At 39.0% G+C, this 27,167-nt stretch overlaps 1 protein-coding gene across 10 annotated transcripts in view; it reads right to left on the reverse strand.

Annotated features, from left to right (window-relative positions):
- Positions 1-27,167, reverse strand: part of ARL15 (ARF like GTPase 15) — a 440,433-nt gene that overhangs the window by 398,208 nt on the left and 15,058 nt on the right. For 4 of the 10 annotated variants that reach the window (XM_015451506.3, XM_045394754.2, XM_045394756.2 and 1 more), the window contains exons 2-3: positions 16,616-16,633; positions 13,509-13,565 (exon numbers count right to left, since the gene is read on the reverse strand). The exons of 4 other annotated variants lie outside the window; for them this stretch is intronic. In XM_015451506.3, the coding sequence (XP_015306992.1) occupies positions 13,509-13,562 (54 nt within the window). In that variant the 5' untranslated portion in view covers positions 13,563-13,565; positions 16,616-16,633. The remainder of the gene's footprint in view (positions 1-13,508; positions 13,566-16,615; positions 16,634-27,167) is intronic. 2 more of the 10 variants (XM_045394755.2, XM_073993446.1) reach the window with 1 other exon arrangement.

Genomic DNA, 27,167 nt, shown 5'->3' on the forward strand with positions numbered 1-27,167 from the left:
TTCACTGAGCAAAAAGAAAACAGAACATAAAAGGATTTGAAATGTCAGTATTTAGAAATATAGTCAATTAACCTAAAGAACAAATCTTCTTTAAAATAACAAAATTGTGATAGTCTCAAGACATCAGGAAAATGCTTTTATCTTGAAGAGTTAGAAGATGAAATGAACTTACAGGAAAACCATGTGAGATACTAAAACACAACGAGCAGCAGCAATAGAAGATGACCCAAAAAAACAAGCTTCTTGCCATCACATTACTAACAATAAAATGCACACACACGTGAGAAGCAAAATATAACTGGCTCTATTTTCAGGCAGACAAAAAGTAATTTCCATATATTCCCTGTATCTGTGTTCAAAGATTTTAGGCAGCAGAATCATCTGAATATGTATTAAATGGTGGATTCCTGTATCCCAACACAGAGCTAGAGAATCACTCCCTGGGAATGGAACTGTGTTTTTGTTTTTGTTTGTTTGTTTTGAGATGGGGTCTCGCTCTGTCTCCCAGGCTGGAGTGCAGTGGTGCAATCTCAGCTCACTGCAACCTCTGCCTCCCGGGTTCAAGCGATTCCCCTGCCTCAGCCTCCTGAGTAGCGGGGACTAGCCCACCACCACACCCGGCTAATTTTTTGTATTTTTAGTAGAGACGGGGTTTCACACTGTTAGCCAGGATGGTCTCGATCTCCCGACCTCGTGATCTGCCCGCCTCAGCCTCCCAAAGTGCTGGGATTACAGGCATGAGCCACCGCGCCTGGCTGGAGCTGTGTTTTAAAGCAGTGCACCTCGAAATTGATTGTTCCAGCATCCTCTGCACTAATATTCTGAAGCTATATACTTATACTCACTTATCCATTTTTAAGATGACATCTAGTTTGACAAGTTGCATAAGGACATAATTTCCAACCTGTTATAAATATCCAGATTTATAAATAAAACTGTTAATCATTCCCTTACATGGATAAAAAGCTAAGTATCACAGAGATTTGAAAAACATTACTTATTTTTTTTAAAAAAAAGAACAAGCTCCTCTTCAGTCGTCTATCCTTTTTTAATTTTTTCTTGAATTCACACATCTTTTCCATACACCAGCAGAACTTCAATCACATATTTTTATGCTTGTAAATCTTTTACTGATCACTCTATCATGCTCCCCCACAAATGAACTGTGTATATAATGGAAATCTTACAACTTACATTTCCTGTGACCATAAGTTTTAAATATTTTTAAATTTTCTCTTATGGACTAAGTTCCTAAAATTATTATTGGTCCACAATTGATATACAATAAATGTTGATAAATCCATTATAGTATAAAAAGTAAAACTTTTCAGTAATACATCTCTTAATGAGATGGGTAGGTTATGTTTTTATTTACATAACATAGAGGATTTTTTAAAAATTTATTTTGAGATGGAGTCTCACACTGTCACCTGGGCTGGAGTGCAGTGGTGCAATCTCGGCTCACTGCAACCTCCACCTCCCAGGTTCAAACGATTCTCCTGCCTCAGCCTCCTGAGTGGCTGGGATTACAGGCGCCCACCACCACGCCCAGCTAATTTTTTGTATTTTTAATAGAGACGGGGTTTTACTGTGTTGGCCAGGCTGGTCTCCAACGCCTGACCTCGTGATCCACCTGCCTCGGTCTCCCAAAGTGCTGGGATTACAGGCGTGAGCCACAGCACCCAGCCTGAGGATTATTATTTATCACTAGAATGACATATAGTTCAGCATCAGTTCTATTCCTATTTGTCATATTTTTTAATGTAGATATAAAATATAAGAAACCTGCTCTCATAAATAAAATAGGAATAGAAGTTTAGCGACTGTGAAATCATTCAATTCTTTGGACTTCTTCCTAGTTATATAACAAAAAATTACATATGAATTATCAATATTTTTAAAGATCAGCTGACAATTTGAGTATATTTTATTTTATCGAAAGCAAAGAACTGAAAATGGTTTGTTATCTGGTAATATTAGAGTCACTCACTTTCTCAACACCAATACCATATTTTGAGTTTTTCCTTTGGCTTATGCCCTGGAGGTTTTTATATCCAAGGCCAATGCACCAAGATTTAGGATGAGAGAGTAGTGCCTTTCTCTCCTAACTGAAAATAGAGTAGTCATGAAAGGGATGGTGATAAAGTAGAATCCACACAAATGAACACTGATTTTCTTAGACTTCTATCACTGCTTACCTACCATAACTTAGAATGCCCATGTATCCCCAGGGGCATGTGTATCCTGGTTTCGACACACTAACTGGGGCTCTGTTCATTCCACAAACATGTATTAAGCACTTGCAACATGCCAGACACTTATCTAGGCACTGGAGATACAGCAGTGAACAAAACAAGAAATCCCCTACCCTCACGGCCCTTCTAAAGGAAGCACACAATCTGTTAGGTCTGTGTTGGGTGCTACAGCCACCTGCCGGAGCCTCCTGTGGCCTGCTGTTCTCTCTACTGCAAAGAACTGTATTCCCACTGTAATACTTAATTTGAAATGCCAATGAGACTGGATTAAGGAATATCTGGAAACCTATAAGGCATTGTTTTGGGATGTGCCTGGGATGGTGTTTCCAGAGGAGACTGGCATGTGAGTCTGAGTGGACTAGGTGGGGAAGATCCACCCTCAATGTGGGCAGGCACCATCCAATCTGGTGGATGGTGGTGAAGACAGTACAGAAACAGGAAAAAGGTGACTGTGTCATTCTATCTCGTCCCCTGCCTTGGACAACAGAACTCCAGGGTCCTAGGCCTTTGGACTCCAAGGTTTACATCAGTGGCTCCCTGGCTTGCCTGGCCTTCAGCCTTGGACTGAAAGTTACAACATTGGCTTTCCTGGTTCTGAGGCCCTGGGGACTTGAACTGAGCCACACTACCAGCATCCCACAGTCTCCAGCTTGCAGATGGCCTGTTGTGGAACTTCTCAGACTCTATAATCACATAAGCTAATTCCCCTAATAAATCCCCTCTTACATATCTAAACAGTGGTACAGTTGTCCCTCAGTATCCATGGGGAATTGGTTCCAAGACCTCCTTCAGATATCAAAATCCACAGATGCTCAAATCTAGATATAAAATGGTATCATATTTGCATATAACCTGTGCACATCCTCCTACATACTTTAAATCATCTCTAGATAACTTAGAGTACCCGATACAATACAAACGCTATGTACATAGTTACCCTGTTTGGGAAACATTGTTTAGGGAATGACAAGGAAAAATGTCTACACATGTTGGGTACGAATGCAAATTTGTTTTCAAATATTTTCAATGGTGGTTGGTTGAATTCATGGATACAGAATCTACTCACCATATATATATATATATATATATATCCTTTTGATTCTCTCTGGAGAACTCTATTATGTCAACTTAGTCTACAAAGAGCTAGGAAGTGCTTACTACATGCCAGAACCTTAGCTAAACCCAAAAGAATAGAGAGGATGCAGACTGATCCTACACACTATACAATAAGCATAAAGCCTCTCATTCAGATTTACCTTATGCAATATGTTAAGTCACTGTTTAAATAAGTTTAAGTTCTACAAAGCAAAGATCAAATCATCACCAGGGTCAAGCAGATTCTCCTCTGCATATGTAATATTAATCTACTGGCTATGCTTAACATTTATTTCTTTATTTATTTATTTATTTATTTATTTATGTATTTTAATTTTTTTTAAGACACAGGGCCTTTCTCTGTTGCTCCGGCTGGAATGCAGTGGTGTAATCGTAACTTGCCACAGCCTCAAACTCCTGGCTCAAGAGATCCTTCTGTCTCAGCTTCCTGAATAGCTAGGACTATAGGTGTGTGCCACCACTCTTGGCTTTTGTTGTTGTTGTGTTGTTGTTGTTGTTAATTTTTTGAAAACCAGGTTTTGCTATGTTCCCCAGGCTGGTCTCAAACTCCTGGCCTTAAGCGATCCTCCTGCCTTGGCTTCCCAAAGTTCTGAGATTACAGGCGTGAGCCAGCGTGCCCAGCCTTAAAGTTTAAAACATAATTTTGTCCCCAAACTATGCATAGGAGTAAACCACATCCTTGGCAGTGACTGCATTCTAGGATAATTTTTAATCATTGACAAAAACAAATTATTCTTCCTATCAAGAAAAAAAGTACTAGTTCAGAGGATAAAACACTAAAGGTTTGTCAAGAAAACAAAGTCAACCATCCATGAAAAGAAAGTGCACAAAAATGTACGATTCCTAGGGTGGAAATTTCCATCAATCAGATATACTCTTGGTGAAAATCAAAGGCCACCATGTCATTTAAATTGCAAAATTAAAAGTATTTTAAGTTCCTAAGTTAAATAACCCCAAATGTTTCTTATCAAGAAAAAAGCCTCTCCACCTAAACACACAGCTACAATTTATAATTACCAAAAGAAACCTCACAATGGCGCTTTGTAAAGGATGATCCTCACGTAGCTAGTCAATTTCCCACTCCCTCTTCTGTGGTGCCTTTTTAAATTATCATTAGGACATCTACAGTCGGAAGGTAAAAATCAGTTTTTCCTATATGAAGTTAATATAGAATACATAATTAGAACTTATTTTCCACTTGTGGTAATATGCTTGCAATTCGATAGCCACTATTTCATACCATTAATCCCTGAAAGTAAAGGCAGCTAGCAGAGTAAGGAGACCTCTGAGAGTGACACAGAAGAATGCTGGCTGGACCACATGGAAGTGGAACTCTTAAATCTGCCTTCAAAAGTGCAACAGTCTAGCCACAAGAACTACCTAGTATAGAATTAACATTCTAATCCAAATGAGAGGAAAATTCTAAGGTTCCATCTTGATCAAAATATTATGATTATAAAAACATTCCAAAGTTCAGCAAACCATACTAAACTTACATAGTCCCATATCCAAACTCTAAACATGCTATAAAGATACAATAAAAAATAGATTGTGTAGTGAACAAATAAGAGATATAGTAGGTTCTAAATAGGGTACAGTCCATAAATTTGGGGTAAAGCCAGAAATTACCAGCCTCTGAAATTTCGGTTGATTATGAACTTAAAAAATCAACACCAACGATGGGATAAACTGGCACCCTGTGCTCCTGCTGAGATGCACTGAGAAGTATACAATGTCACCTATGGAATATTCCTGTCCAAAATGTTTAATCTTAACCTAATCATGAAGAAACAATTAGACAAATCTAAACTGAAAGAAATTCTGTAAAACAACCGGCCTGGGCCTCTTCAAAAATGTCAAGGAATAAAAGACAAAAAATGTTGAGAAGTTATTCCAGATTAAATTCAATAAATTCATATTGAATACCTACTATCCGGATAACAACAGTGTGTGGTGGCTAAGAATGTATCAAATTCTGCCTCAAAATCCTATCTCTACCAGGTGGAAAAGACATCTAACCACGCCATGTCCTCTCAGTAAAATGAAGATAATAATATTACAGTACCTTCTTCAAAAGGTTATACCTAGTTCAGTGAGTTTGTCTATAAAAGCCTTAGCACAGACACAGCTTAACCCTTAAGAAGTGCTCGGCAAAGCTCGGCAAATGTCAGTGGTGATCATGACCATGATGATGGTGAAGAGCCACCAGATGCTGGGGGAGGGGAACAGAGAAACTGACTAACATCGTCACTGTCCTTACTGTGCTTACAATGAGACGTGAGTTACAGAAAAATGACCAGGCAATTCTAAGACAGTGCAATAGATGTACTTTGGCTGATGAAAGGCTCTAGAGTTCAAAGGAGGCCGTTAGGTCTTTCTAAGCAAGGAATGCTGGCACTGGAATCCAGGTAATGACAGAGAGGCGCGGCAACTAGGGTAGGAGAGATCAAACTTGGGGACTGCTAGGATGATGAGGCAGGGGAGTACTATGGATTGAGTCTAGTTCCTGGCTTGGCAGCTGAATGGGCTGTGGTGCCAGTCACTGAGAAAAAGGAGCCCAGGGCATGAGCAGGTTAAGGGGCAGAAAGAGAGTGGGCTCATGCTGGGTCAGACTCAACCGAAGGGCCACCCAAGGGGACTTGTGCTGGAATAACAAAGGCATGTGGCAGAGAAGCCCTGATCTTGAGAGAAAAGGATACATTCTGCATTCCCCAGAATAAAACACCTAAACCAAACAGATTTTATCTTGTTCTTGCCTGGACTCTAATTTCAAAACATGATAAAGAAAAATACAGCAGTCCTATCAATCTTATGTATTTCACAGTGTAACTATTTTACTGTAAAAATAGAAATTAGGAGGGATATTTGTGGCTCTCGATAGGTGCATTAAACCTAAAATTTTAAATTCCCCTGCTAGAAAGGTGGTATGCTAGCCAGATGTTCTCACTCTACTTGAGAACATTATTTTGCTTACTAAAGGTAAGAAAGAAAACATTTAGGCCAGGCATGGTGGCTCATGCCTGTAATCCCCAGCACTTTGGGAGACCGAGGCGGGTAGATCACAAGGTCAGGAGTTCCAGACCAGCCTGAACAACATGGTGAAACCCGTCTCTACTAACAATACAAAAATCAGCCAGGCATGGTGGCGCACACCTGTAATTCCAGCTACTCAGGAGGCTGAGGCAAGAGAACTGCTTGAACCCAGGAGGCAGGGGTTGCTGTGAGCCCAGATTGCCCCACTGCACTCCAGTCCGGGTGACAGAGCGAGACTCCATTTCAAAAAAAAAAAAAAAAAGACCTTTATAAACTCTCATTTCCTAGGTTATAAAACATATAACCCCTCACTTATACCCACCGAAATAAAACTGCCAGGAACAACTCTAACTATGTGTGTTCATGTGCCTGTGGGCAAAAACACATATACTATATTGATATAAAGAAAACACTAGATTCAGTCTTGGCCCATAGAGTCTCAATTATCAATCCAACCAGAAGCTAGATTTGCCACATAACACAAAACCAGTCTTGCTGCCACACTATGTGCTCATTCAGTGTGTGCCTGACAATGGCTACAGGCAACAATGACTCTCTGCCTACACACTGTCTTTGAGGTACACTGCACCGTCTGTTGGCTGAATCTCAGATCAAACTGCCTTCGCTCATTTCCTTGTGAAAAAGATGACTGACTGTCCCCAATATCCATTCTATATGCCCCCTTAGCAGTAGAACCCCCAGAGTCTTGGATGCTTACTAGAGTTCACCTTTCCAAGCTTCTTTGGTAGTCGTGTATCATCATATGCCTTAAGTTCTGGCAACTGGGATGTGAGGGGACGTGACGTCTGTGATTTCCAGATCATGCCCACAGAAGGGAATTAGTTGGTCTCCACTTTCTCTTTCCCGCAGAATAAACAAACATACAGGAGTGGTGAACCACCCGCAGCCTGCACATGAGCAGGACCACTGAGGCAATGGAAGAACAACGAGCTAGAAGGAGCCTGAGCTCCTGACTCATGAAGCAAAGAGCTAGATTCCAAAGTGACTCCTGGTTTAAATTTAAAATTTTGTATTATTTTATTACTATTTTTAGAGACAAGTTCTTGCTATGTTGCCCAGGCTGGACTTGAACTCCTGGGCTCAGCCTCCTGAGTAGCTGAGACTACTGGCACACACCATCATGCCAGGCCAGCTTGGATTTTTATATGACAAACTTATTCTACTTAAGCTACTATTATTTTGGTCTTTATAAAAACAGCCAAGCCAACATCTTAATTCACTTCCATTCAAATCATTAAAATGTATGATTATGCAGAATTTATGTAATTAAGGTGTGGATCACTTTGTTTTAGAGTTTTTCATTCCTTTATAATGACTGCAGACATCTCAGCATTCCACACAGTTTACAATAAATGCTTATGCTGGAATCTCCAAGGGGCATAATAAACAGGTACAGTTAATACCACTCCCCACCAAATGGTCATATATTAAATCTGCTCTTTAATTTGTTGCTAGAACCAGTATTTGCAGAGTGCAAGACTTCCGATCTATCTGACAAATTTTTAACCTTGGTGTTATATATGATGACAACATTCTACACCCAGCATTAGAACTAGGCTATGCTGGTTTTCTTTTTTCTCTAGGAGAGGACAGATTGTACTAAGTCCTAAGATCGTACTAAGTACAGATTGTACTAAGACAGATTGTACTAAGAGGAAAGTATACTTTCCTCTTTGATGCTGATGGTAGGCAGAATAATGTCCCCCATAGAGTCAATTACCATCACAACCCCAAGACGTTCATTTCCTAATCCCGGGAAACTGTAAATATGTTATTTTACATGGCAAAAGGAACTTTGCAGATATGATTAAGGATCATGAGATGGGAGATTCTTCTGGATTATTCATGTAGGCCCACCTTCATCACAAGCGTCCTTATAAAGAGGGAGACATGAGTGTCAGAGTCATAGAGGAGATGTGATAATGGAAGCAAAAGTTAGAAGTATGGCATTGCCAGGAGGGGCCATGAGCTGAGGAATGCAGATAGCTGCTAAAAGCTCAAAGGGGCAAAAAAAGGATTCCTCCCGAGAACATCCAGAAAGAACACAGCTCAGCCAACACCTTGATTTTAGCCCAGTGAAACCCACTTCAGCCTTCTGACCTCCAGAATTATAAGAGAATCTATGTTGTTTTAAGCCACAAAGTTTGTGATAATTTGTTACAACATCCATAGGAAACTAATACAGTGTCCTTACATATAGCACTGTATATTGTAATAACCCAACGGAATTAGGGTAGGATTTGTCCAGACCTAAAGAGCTAAATGGAAATAAGCAATTTTAATAATATACAATCTTATTAATAATGTTGTTACTAACATTATCAGTAGTAATACTAATAATAACATACAATTGTTTTGTCTTTTTATTGTAATCACAAAGTTAACTCCCCTGCCTCCCTCCCCCAGCAAAAAAGAAGTCACAGAAATTGAATATGAGTAGGTACAAGCAAATCTTGTAACTAGATAAAAAGGATGATTTATACCCACTAGCAAATGACTCTTCATCTCAAGATGAAACTGAATGCCATTTTTACTGTTATTGTTTTGAAGGATGAATGCTTTCTCTGCTAGTAAAACACATTCAATAATTTCTGCAAAGACCAAAGAAGAATTTAAAGAGTTTTTAAAGCTCTTATTGATAACCAAAATCTGTAACCATGCAGGATATTCTCCTGGTATTATGTAGTTCAAACCTCCATCACTTGTTTCAATTTTAGTTCATGCAGCTGTTGGGTACAGAAAACCAGTCACCCTTGTGGCTTTGGTGTGCTTCAAACAGTACCATTCCTGGAGAAGGGCAAGATTCACTGGCCTTAGCTTCATTCATCTGGTCCATTCAATGTTGGCCAAAAGGGTCCACAACCCACAGAAAGGTCACTAGAAGCAAAAATTATCACTGCTCCCTTAACCTGCTTCTTGTCGGCACCAGCTAATTGCCCACCATTGTGCTTCTGCTCCATGATGGTTGTATTATAGCTCCCAACTCAGAGAAGTCTCGGCGAAACACCTTTGGAAAATGCTTACCCTGACATTCCTAAGAGAATTCCAAAGCAATGCCCTTATGCGTCCCTCTGGCCTGGAGCTCATCTATGCCTGACTGTAGACGGTTCACTTCAAGATCACATTCTTAAGCATGGCCTGTTTTCATTGCCAGGATTTCATAAAATCATAGAACCACAATTGTAGTATAAACTCTTGGCCTAAATTTACGTCCCCTCCTTCCTCCTGAACAGAACCAAATGAATGTTGCTTAAGACCCAAAACAGATCCATATAACAGGACTCCTTTTGTTTCAGAAACTAAATTACTTCTTTGTGAAACATCCCTACATTACATTAGGATAATAACACTATCTCCTGTGCTGTAAGTACAGAGTTATCTCCTTGGAGCAGATGCTTGGTTTTAAAGATTGTTTTGTTTGTTTGTTTGTTTGTTGCTTTTTATCTGCTTCCCTCTGTCTCAATTTGTTCTGGGCTTTGGAAGCCTTCATATCTCCACCACTGATAATGTCTAAGTTTTTCTACCTATACCTTAAGTTTCCTGCCACATCTTCCTGAGTTAAGGCCCTTTAAATAAGCATCACTGCTTTTCAGGGTCTGGAGAAAGGTCTGTCTACTCCAAACCTCAGTGGGAAAGGTGGACGGCATGCACTGGATATCCTTTGTTGTCTCTGAGTAATGATCTTTATTAAACTTTTTAATGGTAGCATACATTCACCTGTATATCACACGCTTAACCTAGGACGCTTTCAGTGTCTCTGTCCTATATATGTTCCAATTTGGTCTTGTTCACTTCAGATATGGATTCCTAATATGTAAAATATATTGCTTTTTGCTCCTTAACTTCTAAGTATTTAACTAGCTGCTATTTGGCAATAACATTAAAAGCACCTAGAAAAACAACTCAGCTCAACAATCTAACACTATTTCTCATCCCATAAACCAACCCATAATCTTTTTAGGTTTCCTCTTCTACTTTTTGTTTTACTTGTAACTCAGCATTTATTTCCAACAGGAGCTAATAAGAGTTTGTTTTTGTTTTTGTTTTCTGGTTTGTTTATGTTAGCTGTAATTTACAAGAATTTTTTTTTTCTCCTCCCTGTGTTAATCTGCCAAAACAAAATACCTTAGACTGGGTGGCTTAAACAACAGAAATTTATTTTCTCACAGGTCTAGAATCTGGAAGTCCCAGAGCAGGGTGCCAGCCTCGTCAGTTTCTGTTAAGGGCTCTCTTCCTGGCTTAAAGACGGCCACCTTCCTACGTCCTCACATGGCAGGCAGAGAGAGAGAGAAAGAAAGCCCTTTGGTGTCTCCTCTTATAAAAGCGCTAATCCCATCAGGAGGGCCCCATCCTCATGACCTCCTCTAAACCTAATTATCTCCCAAAGGCCCCATCCCCAAACATCATCACATTAGGAGTCGGGGCTTCAACATATGAATTTTGTGTGGGACACAATTAAGATTGTCACACTCTCTCCTTTTAGGGCCGATTTTTATCTGCCTTGGAATGAATCCATGACCAGCCTTTCTTCATTAAATAAGCAGGAACAGAGACTGAACACCTGTGAGGTCTCAAGCCCAGGCTCAGTGCTAGGTATTCAAAGAGGCATACATACAATTTCTGATATCAGCAGTTCTAATATTCCCAAGTTCTAGATGGAAATACCTTATTGTGCTGGCTTACTGCGGCAGCCATGGAAATATGCCAGTCAGAGCTCCCTTTCTAGAGAAGCACAACTAACTGACGGCCTCTTGCTGTCACAGCATCAGGTCTACTATGGTATTCATGCAGACATTGTGTTTCTGTTGGGCTGCCAGCCAGCACCCAAGTGTACAGAGGTACTAGAATCACTGCTGTTGTTGCAAAACTCCAGCAACAGGCACCGTTGCTTAGGGAAGCCCTATCCGTCCAGCCAAGACTTCTCAGGAATACATGACATTGTAAAATTCTTCCCCATCCCTCCTTCCTTCCCACTCTTCCTTCACAGATGTCAGACCTACAGCATGGTCTGAAGGCTCTCTCTACCTTTTGTGGTTTCCTCCCTCTTTCCACTTCATGAACATCCCCCTAACTTGGGTGCAAATCCCAACCTGGCACCTGCTTCTCAGAGGATCTGGGAAAACAGACTCAGGAATTAACTTCACATAAAATAACTAAAAAATGTGTTTAGCTTTCAAGCAACCTATTCATCTAACTGGGGACAAATACTCATCTGAGACAGCTAAAACAAAAGGTGATAGGAGACATAAGAAAATCTCCTTTTTCTTATATTCAAACAAAGGCAAAACAGAAAATTATTCTCCCTACAACTTAATATAATTGGACATACAGCTATTGAGCATTTGCCAAGGGCCAGATGTTGTGCAAGGTATTGTAAAGGCTATAAAGACAAACACAAGATAGACTCCCTGCCCTCAAGGAACTTACAAGCTGCACTCCTATCTTTTACTCAGAATTTTTACATCATTCATTTTAAACAAATTCCTTAAGCATTTTGTGCACATATATATATGTTCTTCTGTACAAAGTAGATGAGTAAACAAGATTATTCATGTAAATATTTTTAAGTCCTTACTTAGAAAATAATTTGGTCTTTAAAAGTAAGTGTTACTATATTTCCCATCTACAGTCTCCAAATCCCCTCCCTAGGCCTCTAAAGGGAAAATGTCAAGACATTTTATCACTTAATCTGATTAGAAAAGTCCTTCATGCTCATCTACATAGATACATCTCCAAAATCCCAAGTTAAGAAATGAGCTCAAGGCATTTGGGTCAACTGACACAGGCTGGTGGAAAAAAAAATTAAAAATCCCCAAACATCTTAAAACATTCATTTTTGTTGTTGTATTGTAAAATATCTACATACAAAAAGTATATAAAGCAAATATATAGTTTAAAGAACAACATAAAAAAACACTGTGTGCTCACAATTCAAGTTAAAAACCAAAATATTACTATAACTTTTTTTTTTTTTAGACTGAGTTTCGCTCTTGTCGCCCAGGCTGGAGTGCAGTGGTACGATCTTGGCTCACTGCAACCTCCACTTCTTGGGTTCAAGCGATTCTCCTGCCTCAGCCTCCCAAGCAGCTGGGATTACAGGTGCACACCACCACGCCCAGCTAATTTTTGTATTTTTGGTAGAGACAGGGTTTCACCATGTTGGCCAGGCTGGTCTCAAACTCTCGACCTCAGGTGATCTGCCCACCTTGGCCTCCCAAAGTGCTGGGATTACAGGCGTGAGCCACCGGGCCTGGCCCACTATAACTTTTAAAGCACTTTTTCTTCCCTCCACTGCTTTAGAACAGTTTCTCAACCTCACGCTATTGACATTTTGGGCAGATAATTCTTAACCAGAACATTTTGGATGCTTAGCAACACCCCTGGCCTCAACCCACAAGATGACAGTAGTATACCACCACCATCACCACCAGCTGTGACAACCAAAAATGTCTCCATATATCCCCCTGGAGGGCAAAGTCACCCTTTGTTGAGAACTACCACCCTAGAGGTAATCATAATCTGAATTTTTGCTTTTATTTATAGTTTATCAACATATGTAACCCTAAAACAATGTGTCGCTTAGTTCTACTGCATTTGAACTTCATAGAAATGAAATTGTACTCCATGTGTTTTCCCGTGACTTGTTTCTTACATTCAACATTGTTTGTGAGATACATCCACGGTGTGTTATTACAAGCTGTAATTCATACAGTCATTTTTTCATATATTTTTGCTGCTGTATTGTAATCCGTGACTCCATAATTATTTAATCCAATCTATTATTGATGGACATTCATATTACATCTAACATTTTGCTTTTATGAATATTTCTACTAGGAACCTTTCCTACACAGGTCTTCTGGTAATTACACAACAATTTCTCTGAGCTATATACATAGGAGTAGAATTGCTCAGTCACAAGATATGCTCATGTTCAGCTTTATTACTTTCCAAAGTGGTTGTATAAATTTATACCCCCATCAGCAGCAGAGGGTAATTGCCATCACTCCACATGATTTCCAACACTAGGGTCTTCACTTATTTTTCACAACATGTGGTACCACAAGAATATACATTGCTTACCGTGTAAATCCCAACTCTACAAACAGCAAATGAGATCTGGATACATTCAGACATTTTCTATAAGATTAAAATAAGAATAAGAGATTACAACAAAATGTTTGTACCAAAGAACTGTCTTCATTCCCCTTGCTCTTGTTTCCCTCTTTAAAGACAATCTGCTATATTCCAACATCTGTTTTATGAGCAAGTGGCTGAATTTCTTCCGTCTGTTTTCTAGGCTAACTCAAATAAGACAGGGATAATAAAGTCTGGGGCATGTGGCTTTATCTTGGGACTATAAGGCAGATACTTTGACCTCTAATACAAGAGCATCATTTAAGGAGTGTAACTTACTGTAACGGTTTCATTTCATTTCTTTCAAATCTGGCTCTAATATCCCATTTTAATGATAAATATTTGGCTGCTATAAGTAGCTTTTTAAGCACTTCTTTTTCAGTTCAATTCTTATTAGATCATAAATGTCTACAATCATTATAATAGGAAAAAAACTCTGTAAAAAGGAAACACTCATAGTTAAATGCTGAAAGTTATGAATGGGCTAAATTTTGACAGAGGACTGAGGTCCTTGGTCTCAGAATATCAATGGCAGTACTCAACTTAGAATTCACAACTTCTAACTCCAAAATCAAATTCAGATTCCTAAAACACATGCCCACTCACAAAACCATGCATACCAAACATGACTACTGGTTTCTTTTCCTTTCTTTAGAAAAAGTTATTTTCCCCAACTGAGAGAAATATTTTTAGCACATTAAATTAGTATGTAGTCAAAATAACCCTAACTTTATACAGTCGAACACTGTTATTATGGTTTATTGTTGACAAGTTAAAGCTTCTCCCTAAAGTTTATAATGTCATAAATCTCAGCAATCATGGTTTTATCCATTGTGGCAAGGAGGCAGAGATACAGGATCCTTGGCTTTCTGTGGGAGCCAAAAGACTTCCAAAGATGCAGTCCTTGAGGAAGACCAACAAGTCGCATCAGACCCATTCTGCCAAAGGCTCTTGCCTCTTCAGACAATATCCACAAGAAACTGAACTCTGTATAATTGAAGGAATTTGATAAAGAAAAGATTGGAAAGCCAAAGGCTATATACATGGATATTAAAAATAAAAATTAAGCAATGGAAAATCAAACTAAAAAGACAATCTGTTACCTGAAGCACTTAAACTCAATCTAAACCTTCAAATAATTCCAAACATTCAATGGTGCTATTGTTAAACAAATAGCTGATGATTTCATACTAGGGATCATGATCACATCTATTATGAAGTTACTACTATCATGACTGTAACACTATTGGTTTTATTTTGAATGAAATACACTACTGAAAACAAACCAAGGCCATGTCCTGGCGTCCTCAGAGCCCAAGACTAAGAACGCTCATTACCTTGTCCAAGATCATTCTTCCCACCTACCTTTGGAAATTACCCCAAATTGTACCGTTTAACATAATAGTGAATGACTGAACAACTCTGAGTAAGCTGGAAAAGTTATTTTCCCCAACTGAAAGATTACTGTCGTATTTTATGCCACCTGGAATAAAAGATTTACCAGCTTTTCTTGGAGTTAAGTGTTGTCCTGTGACTAAGTTCTTCAAAATGAGATGTAACTGAAAGATGCTTATAGGGAACTGACTCTGAGAAGGGCCCCTTTTTGCTCTTCTGCCTTTCCTACTTCTTTTCCAGGCTGTAACAGAGACTTAATGTAGCTCCAGTGACAATCTTGGATTGTGAGGGCACAATGAGAACAGTGGACACATGAAGTAGAGCATACAGATAAGAGAACCCAAAGATGCAAATGACTGTGGAGTTGCCATTCCCTCCTCTTCCAGACTTTGTACATGAAATAGAAATCAACCTGTAACTTTTTGTTTCCTGAGACAGGGTCTCACTTGGTTGCCCAGGCTGGAGTACAGTGGTACAATCTGGACTCACTGTACCCTCACCATTCTGGGCTCAAGTGATCCTCCCACCTGAGCCTCCCAAGTAGCTGGGATTACAGGCTCATGCCACTGTGCCCAGTTAATATTTTAATTTTTTGTAGAGACAGGGTTTTGCCATGTTTCCCAGGCTGGTCTCAAACTCCTGGGCTCAAGTGATCCACCTGCCTCGGCCTCCCAAAATGCTGGGATTATAGGCATGAGCACCGCGCTCAGCCCTCTAACTTATTTAAAAATTGTTGTGTGTCTCTCACGGCCTAATCTAATCCTATGCAGTAGAGAGCAACATTTGTTTTTAAAAAGTAGGTATCCCCATTGCCATATGAAAGGGCTCTAGCACCTATCATGAGAGAATAACTCTTCTTATGAGCTTTATCTTTTAAAGAGGGAGAAATATTTACTCTTCAGTTACTAAAAACCTACTTTCCACTCCTTCTCATATTCTCAAAAAGTACAAGTATTGTTGTTGGGATTGCTAAAATTATTACCCTGAAAACCCTCAATTTATTTTGTGTAACTTTTTTTCTGACTAACCATATTACCTCATTCTCTCTAACCTCTAATCCTTACAAATACTGCCTTATCCTTGAACATCCAACCTCAGGCCAGGTGGCATGTCTATTGCGCCAGCTTGTAAATTCATTCTAACAATAATGTTCTCAACAACGGCCTCTTCCCTCTAATTACTAGGAGTCGGATACATAGAGATATTTAAAAACATAACCAAACTTCCTTTGATCACAGTATATAAACTGGTAATAAATTTTAAATAATTATATTATTTCCCTGTATAGATGCTGTATTTGCAAGAAACTATTTTAACTGTAAACCCATGAGACATAAGGCATAACTTGGAATGAAGGATAAGTAGTTAACTATTCCCAATAAAAGAATGACTTTCTATCCCAGATAAACTCTGGCCCAGTAGCCTCTACAGTGATATTCACAAATCTACATCTAGTCTTGCCTGAGGAAGAAGTAAAGAATATTATTTCAAAAACAAATCTCATCTTCTTTGCTGCCTCATGTAATAAAATAGCAAAAAAGATGTCAAAAACAAGACAGATTGGTTACAATCTGTTTAAGAGAGGTCTATAGAAAAAGAATGCCTAAGACAGAAAAAAGAAAAAGAACACTAAATTTGAAATTAATGTGATTACTTACAGTTTATTGTTGTTTCCCCTAAGAAATTTCAAAGGTAAGCATGAAAATAAAGGAGAAAACAAAACTTCAACAAGATGGCAGAAAATGAATGTTATTTACTATGCAGTCCAAAAAAATGATATCAAGGTATAATTTGAGTTCCATCAGAGGGTTAAAAACACAATTTTCTTTTAGAGAGCTATTTTTTATACTCAATATAGTTGACAGTTCTAATTTTGATGTCCTGTGCAATCCCTCATCCTGATGCAAAGCAAGATGACAGTTATATTATCTTCTCCTCTATAATTCTGCTTGATGAAAATTAAAAAGTTAAGACAGCCAAGCCAATTCTTCAGAGTCCTGCAAGTAGTATGTTAAAACTGGTAAAACAAGAAAGGGCATAGGGGAGCAGTAAAACCCCTTCGAATGAGGCCCTAGCTTGGATCATCTATTTCCAAACGAGGTTATCAAAGATCCAGCATTTCCTCTCAATAGCAGACAAATGGGCTGAAGGCAAAGATGCAATAAATGGGGAATACAGAGAGTGATGACCCATTCCAAGGTACATGGGAACGCTAAAGTGCCGCGTGGGTGGAATCCTCTCCGAGTAAAGGTCATGTCTGTCAATTATGCTTTAGTCACTCCTCCAGATTGGAAATAAACACTTGGAAATGCCACCTACTTCAGAACTGGCATCTCCTTCTGTTAATATCGTCACTGAAAACATTAACAGGGCATTATTTAACAACTCCCTTAGTATACTCGAAAGTAATTTTCCCCAAATGGGAAAAAAGTAATTTTTTTTAACTAATTACAAAATAAAATGAGGATTTGTTTACAAAATGTAGAGCATTTTGCTCCTCAGCATATATTTTATAGCTTTTTCAAATTAGGAAAAAGGATGATGATAATCTACCCAAAGAGAAACATTTGCAATCTAAAGCAAAGCTAAAGCTTCTCAACATTTTCTAAAAATGTTCTCAGTGGTAACAGTGCCAACAGCATCCCAAGAGCATCTATACTTCCAAGCAATCCACAAATGTCCATGCATGGAATATGTAAGAGTTCAACCAGTATTCAAAAAGGAATCATTCCTCTCCCTATTAAAAAATAACAATCATCATCATTAGAACATGATCTCTTTGTGAAATTCAATCACAAAGATTTGAAAAGCCATCTAGCAGAAATAACCTGAGATTTGAAAAGTCATCTAGCAAAAATAACCAAATGAAAGCATAAATCATCATATCAGAAGTTATAGATTTCATCCAGCAAAATGTTAGCCCATCTTCTACAAAACATCACTAAAAAATCATATGTAATATCCAGGCAGATTTTGGCTGAAATGCTGAAGGTAAGAATAGTTCTCGTTCTGAAAATTCTGATTCAAAAGTATGGAGGGAGAGAAATCCCCTTCTAACTTATCAGAGTAAAATAATGAGTACCACTTACCTTAGAGAATTTATTCCTTCACTTTTGACCAGGCACTGGGAATTTTAAAACTCAGTCCAAAGAAAGAAAACGAAAAAAAAAAATTGCAGGGCTTTTTTTTTTTTTTTTATAAGACAGGGTCTCACTGTGTCACCCAAGCTGGAGTGCAGTGGTACAATCTTGGCTTGCTGCTGCCTGGACCTCCTGTACTCAAGCAGTCCTCCCACCTCAGCCTCCCAAATAGCTAGGATTACAGGTGCATGCCACCATACCCAGCTAATTTTTTTTGTAGAGATGAGTTCTCACTACGTTGGCCAGGCTGGTCTCAAACTCCTGGGTTCCAGCGATTCTCCCACCTCGGCCTCCCAAAGTGCTGGGATTGCAGGAATGAGCCACTGTACCTGGCCCAGAGCATCCTTAATGTGGCAAGCACTTCTAGGTAAGTGTTAAGTATACAAAGATAAAGAAGACCAAACCCTAGCATCAGTGATCTTCCAGTTCAGGAGAAAGCAGTAATTAAACATACCTGTGCCCGACAAGTGCAAGGTAAATGTGTTCAGCACAATCAGGGGTATGCACAATGGGCTTTAGGCAAACAGAGTAGAGGCATCGAACTCATTCTTAGAGGCATGTCAGGAAAGACTTGGAAGCATCTCCTGAATTTTGAGTCTCAAAAGATTGAGAGTTATCCAAGTTCAAAGGAGCAAAGAAGAAAACAGCATTCCAGATAAAAGTGAAAGCAAGAAACATCCCATAATGTGCAAGCACCTGAGGGTTGCTAATGCATGCCCTAGACACCTTCCTAGTCTTTGCAAATAATTGCTTCTCGGTCCAATATCAATTATTGATAACTATTAACTGACAATCTACATACTACTTAAAATGTATTCATATCAATATACAAAACATCCTCATTTTAAGATTTATCTCTAACTCCCTGCCAAAGGAATTTCCATTTGTCAGGGACTTAGCATGGTCACATTATAGAGTCTGTTTTGCCTCCCCACCCTTTTAGATGCAAAGGCCCACAAGCAAGATGCCACAGCTGACTGAACTAGCAGGCAGTTTAGCCTTAGTAGCTGACCAACAACCATGGTGTGGCCTAGCAGGAAGGGCCAGGCTAACCTAATCATATTCTCTTTCTCCTAAATTTGAGTTGAAAAATACTGAAAAGATGAAGCAGTTCATAGTGCAAAATAAAACTGAGGGAATACAAAAACAAAGCTATTAAATAACTTCATAACCATGAAGAATCACGGCAATCTAAATTTACAAAGCCACGAGTATGAAAAAAAAGAAACTATACGAAAAAGAAAAGCTATGCAAAGCAGAGGAGAATAACAACCCTGCTAATAACCCCAAGAGAAGTAGACCCAGAGAGCAATCGGTATGTGAAGAATGACTGAGTGTAGTTGCAGACAAGTCTGTTTCTTAGTTAAAAAATTATATTCCTCAGTTTCCTTTGCAGCTAGGAATGGCGGTATGATCAAATTCTAGTAAATGAGATATAATCAGTAAGTCTTACAAGTCTTCCAGGAAGGAAGCACACTCTTCTTCTGCCCTTTCTCCATCCAGCTATCTGGAATGCAGAAGTGATGGCAGGAGCTCTGGCACTAATTTTGGACCATAAGCTTAAAGTCTGCACGCTTCTTGGGGCCCTAGTGATTTCTGGACTTACTTGCCTGAGCAAAAAATGAAATTGTCAAAGCCACTATATTCCAACCAATTCCAGTCCTAATTGATACAGTGGTTGAGAGAATGTGACAGAACCACAATTTGAACTCAAGTCTTTTGGACTTGGGGGCCAAACTTAATCATCATGAGCAAGTGCTACCAAATAAAGTCAAACAAACTGAGTAAAGCAGGTTTACAGTTTACATATATTTTATGATTCAATAAATCATAAAAGTCTGACTGCCAAAGGCCAATAAAAAAGAAAAACATGCTGATGCAGTGTCACTCACCTACCACAAATAACACTTTGGACAAGCCTCTTTGACTCTGTAGCCTACCTGGACATATAAGGTTTTTCCCCGAACACAAGTACCTACAATAAGGTATATGGGCAATAAAAACTGAATATAGGCACCAGCTTCTCATGGATGGCAGAAACCTATCAAATTCAGATTTATAATGAGTAGAGGAGATTTTCAAGAGCACACAGGATTCTGGAAAGCCTGCAGCACATTTTGTAAGGAAGTCAGAGGCCTTTCTCATTAACTTCAAGCAAAATAATTTTCCATACGTCATTAACAACTAGAAGAACTCAGCCTGGGCATTGTAACTCCCTAAACCACTGATGCCCCAGTGTGGCAAGTGTAGCATAGATCGGCAATTCCTTTGAAAGGCTCAAGGATTTTAGATGCCCAAGATGAAGCACCAATGAACTTGGTATTAATTCTCTTCATTAATTAAACAATTTCATATTTGCATTGACCGCCTACTTTGTGCCCAGCCATGTCCTATCCTGGGGACTGAACAGTGAGCAAAGTCCCTGCTCTTATGGAGCCTACACTCCAGTGGTAGTAGCACACAAAACAACAAATAAAATCAACTTAGATGGTGACAAGTTCTATGAAGAAAAAAATAATAATAATAAGAGAATGTGCAGGAGAGGGTGGATTTCAGGCACTGCTATTTTTAAGAGCAGATGTGGTCATTCTAACAATATTATAGACAATAAAAGAGATGCCAAAAAAGCTTTCAACAGCTTTGCTTCCCAAACCCCTTGCGTAGGCAAACACAGTATTCTACCATAAAAAGTCACAGCATTAGACACTCAATTCAATAATCCACAAATATTTATTGAGAAGCAGTTCTGGGAGACATTAAGAGCAAATCTAACAGCTTTGGGTGTTAGACTCTCTGGAATCAAATCCCATCCATACAACTTACTATTTGTAGGAGCTTGGGCAAGTTGCTTAACCTCTGTGTATCTTAATTTGTCATTTGTAAAGTAAGGATCACAGTAGTACCTATTTCATTGGGTACTAAGAGGATTCAATGAGTTATAAAAGGAAACACAGTGAGCTCCAGATTTGTATTTTGTTTTATGTACTTTGTAATTGACACATAATATATATTTTAATTGAATATCTACTATGTTCCAGGCACACAACTTCCTCTAAGCATTCGCATAAAGGGGCTCCAGACACCAGGAAGCCCCAGGGGCTGCACTCTGCCATGAGCTTCTACAGATGCCTTGCATTCAGGCCTTGTCTGTACTCTTGGTGTCTCCACCTGCTGTCACCTGCATTACCAGGACTAACTCCTGCAACTTCTTACTGCAAATACTGTAACCCAGAATGGTAACTCTGAGATTCCTTAAAGGAGTAAACATTACAAATCCAAGTTTCTCTCTTACCACTCTGTCTCAACAGAGCCAGCAACTGAAGCAAAACAATAAACAACATCCATTTTTAGCCAGGCCTCACAATATTGTCCAGATTGGCAATGCACGATGTTTAAACTGACAAAGTTTTAGTCTACATTATATAAAATTATATTAACTACCACTCAACATTTTTTTTTTTTTTTTTTTTTTTGAGATAGAGTCTTGCTCTGTCACGAGGCTGGAGTGCAGTGGCGTGATCTCGGCTCATTGCAACCTCCGCCCACCTCCTGGGTTCAAGCGATTCTCCTGCCTCAGCCTCCCGAGTAGCTGGGATTACAGGTGAGTACCACCACATCCAGCTAATTTTTCTATTTTTAGTAGAGATGGGGTTTCACCATGTTGGCCAGAATGGTCTCAATATCCTGATCTCATGATCCGCCCTCCTTGGCCTCCCAAAGTGCTGGGATTACAGGCATGAGCCACTGTGTCCGGCCTCACTCAACATTTTAATATTCAATAATATTTAATATTTTTAATGCTATTATAATGATAGGTATCTACTTTGCCATGCATTGTCCATTAGGCACTTAGGAGCAAAATTAATTAGAATCATAAGGAAAATTACATTTATTCAATTATCGAGTATGAATTCATCTTCCATTCCCTATGTCCCATTCCTTTTTAATATAATTAAATGAACACAACTTTTCAGCACTGTCCTTCTACTAAAACCTTAGAAATCATTGTTTAAGAATTCTTCCATTGATTTATCTTTTTAAGTCACATCTTTGGCCATGATACCTACATTGTCAAATCTATATTTAAAGTCCTCAAAATATTCAAATGGCCAAGTCCTTTTACTGAATCAGTACATCTATATTAACTCACAAAAATTATTGTACTGCCAAGAAAAGGCTGACTACAGGAGAATGTGTACTCATTTAAACAACCATTTAAAGGTTCCAAAAGATTTCTATTTGCTTATTAATTAGACAATCTCAACTTTTCCTCTTGTTTTTCTGACTGTGGAGGGAAAAGAAAGGTAAGCTTTGAGGTTAGACAAACCTGAGTTTGAACCATTCAAGAAGTCACTTTAGAAAACTCATCCATCCAAGGACAGATAGTCCTTGGTTTCCATGGGGGATTGGCTCCAGGACCCTCTGCAGATACTAAAATCTGTGGATGCTCAAGTTCCTATATAAAATGCTGTAATATTTGCATATAACCTACACATATCCTAATACAATGACAAAGTTGTGTAATTATTAGACTGTATTTTTTACTTTGTATTATTTTTTACATTTTTTTGTTCAAATATTTACAATTTGCAGTTCATTGAATCTGCAGATCTAGAACCTGCAGATACAGAGGGTTCACTATAATAATACTAAAGCTGCTAACTCTATTGAATTAAATAAGCAAGCATCAGGTGCTTAGCAGAGGGAAGATAATTTCTCACACCTAGTGAATCCAAAGCCAAGCCACCCACATCTACTACTGGAATGTGGATGAGTCTCCTGAACAGGCCCCACTAGTTCCCATCCGATCCCTGTATAATCCATCTTCCACTCAACAGCCAGAGCAAGTTTTCAACATGTAAATCTGGTGTTATCACCTCCTGCTTAATCTCATAGTTTAAGAGCAATCTTAACAGAAACCCAACTCCCAGTCACAACCGCCAGGCCCTACGGATCTTAACTGGGCTCCCCTGGGGCTTGGGTTCAGAGCCAATTTCATTGAGCCCTCTTAGTATCTGATACCCCAACCTCTGAGATTCCTATGAGCAGCTATACCACTGTCTCATACTTGCTGAAGGCAAATAGCCCCAGTCAATACGCTCAGGGAACTACCCGGCATTTTCTGTAAGTCCCAGGGATCCCTGTGCCCAACTCAGGTGGTAGTATCTACCTACTTTTGTCCCCAGGGACCCACCCTATTTCCCTTTTGTTTTTCAAGGGATTCCACTTTTTCCTAAGTCTTGTAGATTTTCTCCTTACCGCTATCCCTAAAGCCTGGCTGCCAAGTGGCACAAGCCCTCCCTCCCTTCCTTGCTGTTATGTTCTTGCTTCTCCAAAGGTGTGCACATGGCCCTTCTTTATGAATGGGTTTTAGTGCTAAGGACTAAAAGGAACAGATATGTGGAGGGTGATATAAAAATCTAACAACTAAAGGCAGTATAGTCATTGCCTATGTTTCTGACGTGACGTGTGGATAAACAAGCCACTGAAACACCTGCCCTCCACCTGTTATCAGCAAGCGGATCTCTCCAAAGCCCTCCCTTCACTCTCAAACCAGAAGGTTGAATCACAACCCATGAACCAGGTGAGCTATAGCCCCTCGTAAGTCCACTCCTTTCAGATGAGCAGTTTGCATTTCTGAGGGCAGAGTTTCTATTCAAGCATTTCATTAACATGGTGAATAATGTCTAGTAACTATACCTATAGAAATTGAGTAGAATCACACACAATTCAATTTAAAAGGACAGCCTTATCTTACAAGTCACAAGAGAAGCAAAAAAAGGCATTTACTAAGGTTCTACTACGCACTAGGTATTTTTATACTGTCATCTCACTCAGCGTTCACAATTAGAGCAATGTAGGTATTTCCAGACCTGTCTGTCACATGAAAAAAAACTAAAGGATACTAGCCTGAGGCTAGTAAGTGGCAGAATGTAGACTACTGCCTAGGTCTAATTCTAAGCCAGTCCTTTTCCAACTCTGCAACCCCACACGGTGTTGCAAAGAGACAGTTGGATATTCAAGAAATACTTTTAAGTAGAAATCGAATTTTAATCAGAGACTGAAATGAGAAACAACATATTCAAACGTACTGTATATAAAATTTTAACACACTGGAAACCACCCACGCATAATTCATGCCGCCAGAGTAACTTGGAGTGGGGGGGAGACATCAAGCCTCGTGATAAAACCTATGTTCTGCGTTCTGACTGAAGATCAGCTCAGCATTGCACAGTGAGCTACTTTCCAATCTGTAACATTTGCAACTATGATTCTGTTGGAATCCTGTTCTTCCTTGATGCTACACCAAAAAGAGAACAAAATGCAGAACCAAATAAACTATTTGATAAGCCTTCAGTTCTCAACCATGTCTAAATGCAGTTTTTGTGTTCATCAAAACAGCTTCATTGTCCTCACTGATAATATATAATAATAAACATGTAAGTAAATATCATAAACATAGGCTTGTAAAAAGTCAAATACATTAAAATATCACTTGTTTAATAGTTCTGCATAAAATTAATTGGAAAAAACTCCACTGCCTAAATGAAAAGAAACATGTTAGTTCCTCCCCTATACCACAATGTTTTCTTAAATAACTCATACTAAAGTGAAGAGAGATTGGCTGATACATTAGGACCAACCTAGAAGGAAAAAGTTGAAAGGAACTTTGCATCTACTTGAACCTCTCACTCAGTACATGAACTCCTTTCTATGATGTCCCTAACAAGCAGGGAGCCAGCTTCGGTTCTGTCATTTCCTACTCAAGGAAGATGAACAAATCTTAAGAGAATTCTTCTTTACCTGAACCAATACCTGGCCTTCCTGTGATCTTGACCTGCTCAGACTCATAGAAGACATTATACCCTTCAAACAACTAAAGCCACTGATTAGATCATCCTTTTAAAATTATTATTATTATTATTATTTTTTGAGATGAAGTCTCACTCTGTCACCAGGCTGGAATGTAGTGGCACGATCTCAGCTCACTGCAACCTCCACCTCCTGGGTTCAAGCAATTCTGCCTCAGCTTCCCAAGTAGCTGGGACTACAGGCGAGTGTCACCCATACCCAGGTAATTTTTGTATTTTAGTTTCACCATGTTGGCCAGGCTGTTCTTGAACTCCTGCCTCGGCCTCCCAAACTGTCTTGCTCTTCTTTAAAGGTTCTCCCCAAGTCCAAAAGCCAAAACTCCAATGCCAATGAAAAATATCATGCAATAACCCAGTGGCTGGCAAATTACAATCTGTGGGAAAATCCAGTCCACTGCCTGGTTTTGGCAACAAAGTTTTGTTGAAACACAACCACATCCATCTGCCTGTCTATTATCTACAGCTGCTTTCAAACTACTAAGTCAGAGTTCAGTAGTTGAAAGAAAGATGTATGTATTTTACGTTCAGTGTTATAGGCTACAGTCTCAGTAGTTACAAGGGTCATCCCTGCATTATTTAGGATGCCCAAATGCCTGCCAACCATTAAGCTCCCAAGAAGTATTTGCTGAGTAAGGAAAGTCAGAAAAGGAAAGAGGATGGTTAGGAAGAAGGGAAGGTAGGGCTTTTCTTCTCCCAAAACTAACTGAAATCCAGCCTTATAGAATACTTTAAAACCTGACAGATCCCTGTCTTGCTGCAACATCTTTTAACACAGTGCTACACAGCAGAATTAAAATCGAGGACCTAAAGTGACTATGTTTCATTTCAGGCAACTAAACACTGATTAAAATATCATTTAATAAAACAAAAGTCCTGGTTAATTTTGAATGCACGGGAAAATACTACTCACACTCAGTGTTAGAAGCATATGTATTTGTTATTGTTGCTACTGCTTATTGTCTTAATATCACTCACTGCAATTATATAAAGCAATTGGGATAAATAATCTTTCCCTCAGATGAACTCTTATGCACTCTGGATTTGGGGAAACAGAAAAGAACTGCTTTAAGACAGATGAGGAAAAGACTGAATCATCAGTGAGCTTACTATAACTCTTGATTCTTCATCTCCTTCATGTTTTAATAATCACTCATTTTTACGATGGTTTATTCAAGACAACCTTTGTAGAAAGTATTAAAATATGCATCACATCTTGCATAGCTTTTATAATTTCAACTTTTTAAGCAACTTGTTTCATTATACTTGTGTTCTCTTACAAAGAATCTGATGTGAAGTAAGAATTAGCAACGCAAGATCTTTCTCAACATAGAATCAAAATTTTTACTGAGTCCATTTTATGAAACTATTCCAAGTGAATGTTAAGCTCACATAATTAATTATTTATGATAAAACCGGAAGAACTCAGAAGACATGAAATGGAAAATATTCACCTAAGGGTATTAACAAAGATCCCAAGGTTAGTTAGGTATTCTGCCCAAATAATGACATAATTAAACTAAAACATCACTAGCACAGGAATCTCAGAATGTACAAAAATTGCAGCCTGCATCCACAGAAATAGTAAGGAGGGGCTGCACTCCAGGCTCAAAAAGTAATGCTACCCACAGCCCACGGCCAGGTCAGTAGGGACCCTGAGAGTCTGGAAGTGCAAAGGAAACCTAGGAGCAATTGAGTGATCCCATCTAAATGACCCAACCTTTAAAATACACATAGAAATCCCAAGAAATCATAGCAAAAAGTATGTTACACTGAAAAAAATTACTGGTGAACAATATAAAATATACATTTCTATACAAAATGAAACAAAGAGAGGAATCCAATAATCCCAAGAGGTTTTCTACTTTAGCCCAGTAACTTGAAAAAAGAACCAGTCTCATTCAGGAAACATTCAAAATGACCAAGAACAGCAACATTACCCAATAAATCGTCTCAATGCTCCTTCCTCTACCATACCCTGCCTCTCAGGAAACATTCATACAGGAAGAAGGGATAAAAGAGCTGGCCAATAAATCACATGCTCTGCTTCTCAAAAGCAGAAACTTGACTTTCAAATTGTTGGACTCCAACGAAATAGGAACTGAAGGCTCCAAACAGTAACAGAATTCCAGAGTAGCACCTCAGAAAACTCGTCTAGTCAGTTCAAAGTGAGTCGGCTCGTGTGGCCAAACACAGATAAC

The sequence above is a fragment of the Macaca fascicularis genome, chromosome 6, assembly GCF_037993035.2.
Source record: "Macaca fascicularis isolate 582-1 chromosome 6, T2T-MFA8v1.1".
Classification (NCBI taxonomy): domain Eukaryota; kingdom Metazoa; phylum Chordata; class Mammalia; order Primates; family Cercopithecidae; genus Macaca; species Macaca fascicularis.